Source organism: Pituophis catenifer, unplaced genomic scaffold, assembly GCF_029215685.1.
Source record: "Pituophis catenifer annectens isolate HBS135680 unplaced genomic scaffold, rPitCat1.0.hap2 SCAF_6, whole genome shotgun sequence".
Classification (NCBI taxonomy): Eukaryota; Metazoa; Chordata; class Lepidosauria; order Squamata; family Colubridae; genus Pituophis; species Pituophis catenifer.
In genome coordinates, this window is record NW_027256886.1 from 8,880,529 (window position 1) to 8,893,156 (window position 12,628).

Below are 12,628 nucleotides of genomic sequence, written 5' to 3' on the forward strand. Positions count from 1 at the left end.
CTTGAAGCTGTCATGGATTTTAAAAATCCAAGTATTAAGTATTGTGAATAATGTTCTCTGTCTTAGATGTAAGCTAGAATTTTCCCCCCTTTAAATGAAGGGGAAAAAGAGTTCTATTGAGGCATTTTAATTGATTTTGTGGCTTCTAAAACTCTGTTTTTATGTTTTAAGCCTTCTGTAGCTTACAAAACATATTGTTCAACCTATTCTGGAAGCTGTATGCTTTTTTTTTTTACTTTTTTTTATCTTGGAGGTTGCCTCATTTGTTACCCAGATGAACTCGAGTTGCATGGTCCATAATTGAATCTAATTAGAGCAAGAAGCTCTATAGGACAGCTCTTGGAATTCTACATTTGAGTGAGTAGCTCCGGGAATTTTTCTGCGGGACTCTAGTATGGAAGGATATGAAGTATTTGGAGATGGCAGATTCATCTAGAGATAATTATATTATATTTTACATTTTGGGCAGAATTCAAGACACAGCATCAACAGTCATAAATATAAATACATGAAATGATAGATTTCTTCCCAAAGGGACCTGGAGATATTTAGGAAGCTATCTGGAGCAATTTTGTCTTCTTCATGGTACCATATTTCTGCCACTTGTAGTATGGATGTCGTATTTGTGCCTACCTGCTGAAGTATAGGAAGAAATACAATTACAGAAAACGTGAACAAACTTATCTCCAATATTTAGGAAGGGTGAAAGAAGACAGAATAGTTCTGTGAAAGAGCACATGGAAACAGGGAGAGAGGCATGGCAACCATTAGGAGAATGGAAGAATATTGCACATAAGATCAAGGAATAAGATACTAAACCAGTGGTCCCCAATGTTTCCAGCTTGGTGGCGTGGGAGGGTGAGTGGCAGGCATGTGCACACCTCCATTTGTGCAAGCGGTGCACGCACGTGCACTCTTGCGAATGAAGCTTTGCACATAAGCAGAGGGTGCTTGCGCACAAAGCTCCACTCACAAGCAGCCTGCAGTTGCACTCTTCCACAAGCTCCATTCACGCAAATGGCACACAGTTGCACCTGTGCACAAAGCTCCACGTGAATGGAGTTTGCCTGCCACTCACACAAGTGGAACCTAATGCACGTGCTTGCCCATTTCTCCCGCAACCTGGTTTTTGAAGAAGCTGCAGCCCGGTAGCGGGCCGCAGGCTGGGTGTTAGGGACCCCTGCACTAAACTATATACTGAATCTGGACCTATATTTCAGTGGTCAACAACTATTTTTCACAAATCCATTAACATTGTCTTAGATATCCTTATTGGTACAATAGTAAAATACGAACAGCATTATTTATTCCTTGGTAGCGTAACAGCTGGATAACTATACGATACTTAATAATTCCTCTGTCTCAATCTAGAGGAAGAGCTAGGAAAGTATCAAACTCATATAAATTACCTGCAAGAAGCTAAAGAAACATTGCTAATGTTAAAGCTATGTTAATGTAGTCATGAGTATAAGAAAAAAGAATTTTTAATAGATTTGAAGCTTAGCTTTTAACTTGAAGTTCAGTTAAAATGACTTTTTTTGCAGAGAACCTCCATAATTTTAAGGTAGCAGAAATCTAGTTAGGTGGCAATTCAAGCTAGGTATCTTAATGGATCACTAGCAGACCGTGCTAATAGAAATATTATTTTTTTTAAAAAATGTTACTATGAATTTAAAAATTTACTGTTGCAAACATAGTATTTCAATCAAGTTACATTTAGAATAGAGACCATTTATAGTTGACACATTTAAGAAGGATGTTGGCCAGAACATATTGAAGCAGAATTAAATAAGATAGAAGACAAGAGTCCAAATTCTAGAAGTATTGAAAGAAGTTGGCATCCTTACCTTGAAGAAATCTAGGAGATATTATAATGACTTTAAATAAAAAGAAATGCTTCACAAATTTATTAGCATAAGTAAACTCTCCCTTTCCAAAATAATTGTCACCAGTTTTCTGCATGGTATAAACATTAAATACTTTGGATTTTTTTAAAAAACACATCAGAGGGTCATGGGCAGGATACACCAATTCTTACAAAGGACAAAAAAAAAAAACATGGAGTAGACAATGAGAAGTAGTACCAGTAGTAGTAGTAATAGTAACCTAGATGGCAGATGGCAGTGAGCAGGCTTTTGAAATTATAGTGGCATTGACAAGAATATGGCAGGAACTGCAAGGCAGTGATTCACAGCTAAAGGGAATGCTAAGCAATAAGTATGACCCAAAGGCTAAGCTTTTCTTAATCTACAGGGGAAAAGCATGATAAAAGAGGTTCTGTGACTTAGTTCTAATGATGTTTCTCTGAAAAAAATGATTGATTGATTGATTTTTGCAAAAGCAATGCATTCTGTGTGCTACATCAGAAAATGAAGTCAGACTTGCTCTCGGGATAAAATATGTGTTATGGGATATCTAATTAGAATGCCAGGATTTTTAGGATCAAAAATATAAATCAGGGAGAGAATCCAATTGTGAATTGAATTTTACCATTTTTTTCCTAAATTGTCCTATTACTGCTTTCTATGAAATAACCGGTAAAAAGGAAAGACATTTAGACCTGCAACTTAAATGAGGAACAATGTTGCCAGCGACATAAACCTTTCAGAAAATGACAATATACTCTTTCATTCAAAGGTACTGCCTCCATGAGAACTTATGTCCAACCCTTGTAGAACAAATAACTAGCAAATGTTTAAGGATCAACCAATGGAAGATCAAGGTTTATTTTTCTACCAGCATACAAAAACATATTGCACATCAAACAACCAAAAATAAAAATACTCTAAGGACTAACATATGTAGTTTATACAGAATAAACTTTCTGGAAATTGATCTTTTCAGTAGTTCTGGTTATCTTAATGGACATGACTAATTCAGAATTAAGTGTTTTAACTAAAGCTATGTTTGATTTTTAAATACTGTACAGTTTAATAAATAAATCAAACAAAGCCTCAATGTAGAACAGTCACTGCCAATGTCACCCAATATCCCTGCAGATTGAGAATTTAATAAATGTATTCCAGTGGTCTGCAGTTTTCCCCCACTACATACAGCATTTAAAAAACATGTATTAAAACAGACCAGTTTCCAGACTAAACTAATGGAGAAATTACAATTCAGTGCAAAATATTTTAGACTGCATTTTTTTTTCTAGTTTTCCCTCAGGTGAAGAAGTGGTTGCATATTATTAAAAATGTAATAAAAGCAGCTAATGCTTTCATAAAGTAGGTTATGTTAGGGATTCGCCCCCCACATCTGTCATATTTTGAAAACAAAATAACATTTCCTATAGCCAGCAATTTGTTTTTATTTAAATGTTACATATACTATTCTCAAGGCACATCTGATGATATTTATAACACAGTAGGTGTCAAAGTATGTTCAACATTGGATTTTTTTTCAGGATCCCTCCCTGTTGTTTTCCAAAATGGAGGAACTGAAAGTGCGGTGTCAAGACTCGCAATCCATATTCTATCTTTGGCAAGCTTATACAAGCACTATTGTAAAATGTAATGTAAAAGAACTGTAAACTAGGAACTCTTGTTTATGAAACACCATTCAACACAGCTTCTTCTTGTTTATTTCCATCTTCTTGTATAGTACTAGGCTTTTCTTCAGGACTATGTTGCTGCTTGGAAGATTCAGTCCCAGAAACCACTGCCGGGCCATTTACTGCTTTTTCAGAAAGGCCAACCTCTTCAATCACCTCTTTCACCTTTTAAAGGACAAAAAAAAAAAAATTGTTGAGAGAACTGTGAATCATTACAGCATAATTAATACACCCCCCACCCCAATTTCAGACTTCATAAGAAAATCCACAGAAGGTATTAATTTTAGAAAGATGAGATGATGAACATTTTACGTGTATTAGTGGATGTTATACCCAGTTATCTGTAGTACCTATTTATTTAAATAATTCCTAAAATCCAGTTGAAAACACTCAAATGAACAAGGTAGGTAATTATTTCTAGACATAAACTGCATTCTTGCCTTAAGCTGCCATTCTTAGAAAGCTGGAGAATCTGATTAAGGCAAGGTATTCTTAACAGAAGTTGTCTAAATTGGCTAATAAATTTGTAACATATAATTTTCCTATTTTTATAGAGCCCTCCAGATTGGCAAACCTTTTTCAGCACCTACAGATAGATGTAGTAATTTACATAATCTTGGAAGTAAATTCATATGTAGGTATTATGTACAGATAAAAGGTTTCCCTATCCAGTCGTGTCCAACTCTTGTTAGCCAAGGGAGCCAGCCATCATTGTCCAAAGTCGTTTCTATATGATGACATACCACATACCAAAGACATTTCCAGTATGACATCATACTGCAGCACAGAATGTATGGCAAAAACACGGAACACTGTTACCTTCCCACCAAAGTGGTAGCTATTTATTTACGAGCTCACTCTGTCATGTCTGGAACCTAGGCTGTTAGTTTTCCAGCTGACAACCTCGGCTTCTAAAGCACTGAGCCATTGTGCCCCCTCTAGCTAGGTATTGGTTTGTACTTTGATATGTTTCTTACCGTTTCCTTCTTGTTTTTACCCAGTGTTTCCTTTGGGAGGTTTCTTTGTCTACTCTGAGATTCTGCTCTTGATATATAATCAGCAACTGTAACTGTAAGGAGAAAGATTTTCAGACTTTTACGTTTAGGAAATATCCAACTCCTGGTTAACAATTGAAAAGGATAAATTATGTTTATCCTTTTATGTTCCAAGGCTCATATTATACAAATTCAGTCATCTTTTGAGGCCCTCCAAAATAGAAAGACTTAATGATTAATCCTGAAGCTTCATAGAGCTAATTTAAATTAAATCCATATTGGCCTGTTTTTGCTTTTTTTTTTTTTAATGTCAGTTTCAAAATATTTTTGCCTTATTTATTATCAAAGGAGAACTCTACAACTTTCCTGGGAAAGGAGGGGGGTGTTAGGTATTTTTAAAGGTACTGAAGATTTGAAAGATGGTCCAGATTTGGAAAAGAAACCTGGAAAATGATTTTTTAAAAAAAAAAAAAACATGCTTTCATCCAAACTGGTGAGAGACTTGAGGCAGATGGATACAGAGCCCAAAGAGATCTTTTCGAAGGATGCTCTTAGATTTAGGAACATTTTTTTCTGAAGTGAGAAATATATAAGGAAAAATTAAAGGGGTATTAATATCCCACCTTAGCCATGAAAGCCAGCTGGGTTTGGCCAATCCTTTTAGCCCAGCCCACCTCACAGGGTTGTTGTGGGGAAAATAGGAAGATCACACATGTTTTATTTTATTTATTGGCCACACATCTTACCATATGGTAACTCTAGGCAACTTACAATGTTAAAAGGATAAAACTACAAATCCTATATTCAATACAAATCAAATACTATAAAAATATACTCAACCCTAACTAAAAGATTGGGAGGCAGGGAACAGGATTGGGGGGGGGGGGGAAATCTGTTATTTATCAGTCACCCCCAAGGTGGAGCCCCCTCCCCATTGGAGCCCCAAGCCAAGTGGCTGAATCAGGTCTCTGGCAGAAGGTCTGGCGGGTTGGAACCAATCTCACCACCTTAAGTGATTTATAGAAATAATTAAAGGCAGGATACAAATAAAAGTCTTAAAAATCTTTTTTCTTCTTTTGGAGAAAAGTATTCTTAGGACAGATAGTACCTTGGCTCATTGTGTCCTTTTGACTCCATATAGCAACTATATTTTCCAATATAATGTATTGGAAAAGAATTGGAAGAAAGAGGTATTAAAATGAGTTCTGTGTGATGTACAAGGTGTAACTAATAAAGAAATTCACCATATGGCCAAAAATATGCAGCATATATGAAAATACTTCCCAGCAGTGGCTGTCATTATCTCTCTCAGAATTTAAGATTAATTGATCAAAAAGCATACTGCCTTAATTTGTTAAGGATCCCTATGGGTGTAATATTTTTGATTACTATATTTCTCCAGTGAAGTCATACTGCAGTTCTCCAGAATTAAAGTGAAACCATCAGGAGCAGATTGAGAAAGCAATTTTTAATTATCCATCAAAGGATTTTTGTGGTTAACTGATCAATATTATGTGTCTATTATTCTATAGCATTTTGTGGTGTGAAATCCATTTCATTTTTAATTGTACTCAACTGTTCATAAGCCTTTGAACTCTACAGAAACATATTAGAGGACACATTAATGTTCTTGAACTTGTTTAGCAAATGCAAGATATTTACAAATGCAACAAACATGGATTGTTCTGGAAACTAAAATCTGCACTTTTAAGATGTTAGTACATATTTAAAGATGCATCAAACCACAATGGCAGACAGAACATGCAACTATTTTTTGTTTTACAGCAGTTGTGCGATTTCTGTTGTCCTTGAAATGCTGATCGTATTGATTCAAAATGAGAGACAGGCAAATACCATGCAAGTCACTTCATGTTTTATTGCAGTACAATAAGCTGGCCAATATTCCTACTAACAAGTAGTTGCCAGAAATAAGCCTCACCAGGCAGTGTTGCTTTCATTATGGCATATATTTCCATTCTGACATCTACAAATCATTCCATTTCAATGATGCTTGCACTGGGAGCATGACCAGTTTATAAGACACTAATGTTAGTTACTGGTAGATGAGTAACTAGAAATTTCTGAGCCTGTAGTCTAGTTATTAAGTAATTATTTACAAAAGGCACTTCACACGCTTTAGAGGTACACAAACAGACATGGAGCATTCCTTCATGCTTGTGACCTGAGGTGGGCCACCTTTCCACTTAAGTTACCTGGCTGTCTATCTTCTGCCTGACCCCTGAAGCGACGCCTGCGACTACGATTGCGTCGCTGGGTTTTTTTGTCTCTATCATCTGCAATTGCAAAGTTGAGGCATGAACCATCTTACAGATGAATATTTTTTCTCAGCACAAAGCAGAAAGAAAAAGCCCTATTTCATACTTGCAAGTGGAGTAGCAACCGTATAAGACTATGTTTAAATTGGCATTAATTTATGTTGATACCAAAAGTTAAACATTGGTTCAAGGAATCATTTCCCTATCTTATTAGAAATGTTTCTCCTTGATGTACTTTGCATAAACTATTATCATGAAATGGCAGTTACAGAATGCTGAGAGACACCTACACACAAAGAAGTCCTACTGACTTCAATTACTTCTAATTCTGTTAATTCCACAAATTTAAGCAACAAAATCACTCAGGCCCTACCAAACATAAAATGGATGTTAAGTTTACATTTATTTATTCTAAACAGGATTTCAAAATCCTCAAGACTGAACCAACTTTGCACTTCATGGTAGGTACAAAATGGACACTTGTTTGTTGAGACAAATGCTCTGTTGTTCTAACACGGCGGTGTAAACTCGGTTCTGTTCAAACCAGAAGGATTTTAATGCAATTATAAGAACATGGCCTCAAATGTTTTGGTTACATGTAAGTGACATTTTTAATTATGCAAACAGTTAACACTATATTAAATTACAATTCGAGTGGTGACGATAAAAATGTTGAGTAATTGACTGTAATAGCGCGTTACAATTATACAAGTTTGTGGGTATGAACCTCTTCGGTTTTGTTACAAGTGATTTACATACCTAAGCCATTTTCATTAACTGACGCCGTGTCAGATTCTGTCATGCCATCCATTAAGGCAGCATCTTCATCAGTCCTCCGTCTGCGAGATCGCCTGCGTCGGTTCGTGGTGTGATGCGATTCACTTGCATCAGTATCTGCAGTCTGGTCAGACTCTGTGTTATCGAGTAAGCTATAAGGATTGCTGTCTGGGTCTTTCAGCACTAAAGTAATGAGGGAAAAAAAAAAACCCCACAAAGGCCAGAAGTGGCACATAAATTTGTGTTGTTTTCATCTACCATTTTAAACAAAATGTTGCGAGGGTAACCAAATACAAAGTAATCTAATCCAGAACATGCATACTAATATGCCAAGCAACCTAGGAAAAATCTGAAACTTTCTTGAAAACCTGAGAATATTGCTCTTGAAAGGGAAACAAAAACTAAAGAGTAGATGGTACAGACTTTGGAGGTTATGAACATTAAGGCCATTCTTTTAATTCTATCCTCCAGAAAATCCCAGAGGCAATTGGTTTTTTGTTCATCTTGTGAGGTAAATGATCAGACATAAATTTCTTGTCTCTTTCTGGTGGTCTTTAAATTAGGATATAAATAAAGAGGGAAGAATATGCACATCATAGCTACTGGAATTCTTTCCAGTGGTGTTTATATGAGATATTTATCTATATGCACATATTGGAAAATATAGGCAGGCTGCTTCAATTTAAGGGTTTGTGAGCAGGAGACGTTTCTCTGAATACAGAAATTGATAATATCCTAAAGCAGCTGCCCAACGGTCTCCCAATGAGGAGAATTTTTCTTGGGAGTATCATTCTCCACAGTCCCAGTCTATTTTCAAACTTGATTTTTCCTTTCCTGAATTATCCCACTATATTAGCTTTGGTCCTCTTTGGCTCAGTTTTCAGAAAGTCATCCCACTGAGAGACTGATGATAAGAGACTTGAACCCCTTTCCATTGGATGAGAAAAAATAAAATGGCAACACAAAAGCATTTGAAGTTCAAATTTTAATAACCTCAGTGAATCAAGGCCAAGGCCCATCTTAGTTCAGCATTTTCTTTCTCATGGCAATTGAGAAAGCACTCTGGGATGCTTGAAGCAGGTACAGAAATCCCTGTGGTTGTTCGCTGGAGGCAGACTACCAGCTCAGAAATAACAATGAATCTTTCAGGTTTGTTTGTTTTTTTACCAGTCATATTTTAGAAGGTTCCCCCTTAAAACTTGGGCCCTACCACAAGTAGTCCTTGACCACGACTGGTTGCTTAGCAAATAGTTAATAATCCTGACTAATGACCCTCTTCATTGGTTTTTGATATGAACCTTGGTTTCTTTTTCATCTGTCAGTCATGTCCCTCTATTAACCCACTTGCAACATTGTCCTTATCTCTTAGGATATTTTTTGAAATATCTACAACCTTCCAAATCAGAAGGTGCTCAGGATCTATCTGCTTTTCCCCAGGAATTAATTTAAAAGCTTTTCTGCTATTGTTTTTTGTGTTATGCACCAGTAGACCTCGCAATCTAAATTTGGCCTCCCGGATTAGACAATCCCATGTCTCAACATCAGTGGCATCAGCAAGGCCTCCCCAACACCACCGTCTAGCAACCTGTCCTGTTTGGCCGAGATGAAAAATGTGAAGCCCTCTAAAGAATTATTTACATCTAATTACTTTGTGAATTGAGATAATGAGCTTGAAAATGATAGCAGTAGAGCTTTCTGACATAAATTTGAAACATGTTTTCCATACCAGAACTGATAGATGACTTCCCACCTCGGGGGCCACCTCGGCCCCGACCCCCAGAAACACTACGTCTTCCTCCTGGTGGGCGCCTTCGGCTGTCACGCTGGTGTAGGGCCTCTCTATCTTCATCCCCTGCTAGTGACCAATCACTCAGTTCATCTTTTCTTTCTGATTCCGTCTCAGAGGGATTAGATAGCTCAGAATTTGTTCCTTCAGGAAGAAAATGGGAACCAAAAGAATAAAAGCATGAATCAGCAAAATACTTATAAGGATCTGAATCATTTCAAAGGCACAAAGAAATACCAAATGCAGTTCTCCAAAGCCTAACAGGCATTGGATTTACTGCTTTACAAGGAGGAAATTACCATTCAGTACCTAGCAGACTATACATCTAATATCGGGACTACTTGTTGTAGCTATATCTGCAGCAGATAGAACTTAATCCAAAAGGTAGACTAGATGTATTAGATGAGATCCAAATTAGAAAACAGCTGATGCTAAGAGAGCTCAAAAGCATATGAAGATAGTTAAGAGGCAACATATTTTAAAGTCTACTGCTTTTAAGGAATGAGCCCTAGCTGTTTGCTAACTATGTGATACTGTTAGTGGGGAAAAATGCTCCCAAAACAAAAGACACAAAGAATCCTACATAAGGGCCATGTGTTCTACAGCAGAATGTGATGTAGTCTGGGTGGGCGAAACAGGTGCTATACACATTTTAATAAAAGTGCCCTGATTTGGTAAAATTTCATTTTCTGTCATGCATAATACATATTTTGAGATAATGAACCAGTGATCACCATTCATTATAAAACTTAAGGGCAGCAAGAAATAAATAAAACCACATGTGTCACATCCAAAATATAATTCCAAAATATCCAAAATATAATTTCCAAAACACCAGAAGACAAGACAAAAAACAATGGATGGAAACTAATCAAGGAGAGAAGCAACCTGGAATTAAGGAGAAATTTCCTAACAGTGAGAAAAATTAACCAGTGGTATGGTTTGCCTTCAGAAGTTATGGCTGCTCCATCACTGGGCAGCCACTTGAAATGGTATAAGGTCTCTTGCTTGAGCAGAGGGTTGGACTAGAAGACCTTCAAGGTCCCTTCCAATTCTGTTACTCTGTTACCTTCTATATATCTTCTAAGAGAGATTAATTGAGTCTGCCTTCTAATGGCCACAATGGAACCTCGCAGTAACTCAAATTTTTGTTATTAGTAATCAAATACGAAGCCAATGGGAAAGTTCTAGGTAGGCCAGCGTTCTATAACGCCTTCTGTAAAGCAGTTGTCAAAGGCAGTTTATGCAGAAGCAAAGTTACCCATTCTGACAAAGTTATGAAGGATGAGTGTGAAAAAGGAGCCTGAGTGGCGTAGGAGGCTAATGCCTCCTAAGGCAGCATTTAACATCTAGCTGCCTGCAATTACTGTGAGTTCAATTCTTACCAGGCTCAAGGTCGACTCAGCCTTCCACCCTTTCTAAGGTGGGTAAATTGAGGACCCAGTTTGTGGGGGCAATAAGCTGACTTTGTATAAATATACAAAAGGATGAAGGCTATTGCTTAACGCATTGTAAGCCGCCCTGAGTCTCTGGAGAAGGGCGGCATATAAATCAAATTTTTTAAAAAATAAAATACTGAAAACTAGGAAACAAAAACAAAAAAATGCAAACCAGCTGTCAGAACAAATGGTAGAAATTGCCAGAAGAAGAGAAGCTGAAAAAAAGCACTAAAATCTAGGCATTTACAAAGAATTTGAGAGACTTGTTGGAAAAGACAAGAAGAGTATTACAATGACATCTGTAAAGATATGAAAACTGACACAAAAATACAAGAAAAGTCTTCCAAAAGCTCACTGAACTCAAAAGGTTCCACTCTTGAACTGGTATACCCGAGGATGCCAATGGACAGACAGTGGCTGTTTCAAAGCTCAAACTGGAATGGAAGGACTATACTGAAATTCTATGCAGCAAAAATGTCAAAATTCACAAGATGAATGTGGTTTTAAAACTGGAGGGAGGGAAACATCAAATGAGCTATGCTGATGATACTACTCTGAGAGCTGAAAATGCAAATAACCTGCAAGCAATAAAAGTCAAGAGATACAGTTAAAAAAAAGGTACAATCAAATATAATTACAGCGTATAAAGAAACCAGAAGTGGCAAAGAAGATACCACATTTTAAAATGAACTAAAGGGACCAGACGTCAAGAAATACACTGGAGACTTGCACTAAACAGCCTTAGAAAAGCTATCTAGATGCCATGGTATCAAAAAGATCAAAAGTGTGCAGGCAATGGTTTACTTTTTGCTTTTCTATCGAACCAAAGCTGGACAGAAAGAGTATTGAGGCTTTTCTACTTTTGGAGAAGACTCTTGATAATACCATGGACAGCCAAGAAAACCAACAAACAGATCATAGAACTAATCACTTCAGAGTTTTCGCTGAAGGAATAAATAATCTGACCTAACTCTCTTGAGAAGTCTATAATTCTAAGAAAGAGGGGAAGAAAGAGAAATTAAAGACAATCAGTAGCAAGCTGAATGCACTCAAATACAGTGGGCCACATTGGGGATAGAGCATCCTGGAGAAGGTCAGTCTTATGTATTGCTAAGAATTGATACCAACTTGAGGTCCCATAAACAATCACATCCAGAGGGCACTTAATATAAAAAGTTTGAATTAAGATGTAAGAAACAATAAACATTTTCTGAAATTCATTTTGATAATTTTGATACTCTAAAGGTTTGTAGTGTATCGAAAACTCTGAAAAAGATATATATATAAGATAACCTTTATTGTCATTTTTTACTGTGAACATACTGGCACACATTAAAAATGAAATTCTGTTGCCTGCTTTCAAAAGAAAGTATGTATCTACCCATACCCTACATCATACACATATACACGTGCTGTATGTGTATATGGTAAAAAAGCACAATGCCCTTGTTATATTCTCTATTAAGGACAAGAGGAGCAAAGCAAATTTTCATAGCTTCTCTTTATACACTTACCATATCCAGAGGTGTAATTGGGGCCCCTCCGGCCTCTGCCTCTTCCACTATAGGACCTTGAGCCTTGTACAGACGAAGGGTTGCTTTCATCAGTGGTATAACCCTTTTCCTTCTCAGGGCCTCTGGTAGACGAAGGTCTAAAACCCATGCCAATTTGACGTAACTGCTCGTCAATCTGGAGCCTTTCCATCCGTAGTTGTTCTACCTCCTGAATTGAGAGTTGCATTAAATATAAACTAAGCTATGTAACGTTATCTTTCCCCAAGTTATTTTTTTATGCACTCTTCA

At 36.9% G+C, this 12,628-nt stretch overlaps 1 protein-coding gene across 3 annotated transcripts in view; it reads right to left on the reverse strand.

The window, feature by feature from the left end:
• Positions 1 to 2,694: 2,694 nt before the first annotated feature.
• Positions 2,695 to 12,628, reverse strand: part of FXR1 (FMR1 autosomal homolog 1) — a 39,935-nt gene continuing 30,001 nt past the window's right edge. For 2 of the 3 annotated variants that reach the window (XM_070945931.1, XM_070945929.1), the window contains 6 exons: positions 12,341 to 12,548; positions 9,328 to 9,531; positions 7,584 to 7,784; positions 6,762 to 6,842; positions 4,531 to 4,622; positions 2,695 to 3,718 (listed from right to left, as the gene is read on the reverse strand). In XM_070945931.1, the coding sequence (XP_070802032.1) occupies positions 3,548 to 3,718; positions 4,531 to 4,622; positions 6,762 to 6,842; positions 7,584 to 7,784; positions 9,328 to 9,531; positions 12,341 to 12,548 (957 nt within the window). In that variant the 3' untranslated portion in view covers positions 2,695 to 3,547. The remainder of the gene's footprint in view (positions 3,719 to 4,530; positions 4,623 to 6,761; positions 6,843 to 7,583; positions 7,785 to 9,327; positions 9,532 to 12,340; positions 12,549 to 12,628) is intronic. The other variant, XM_070945932.1, reaches the window with a different exon arrangement.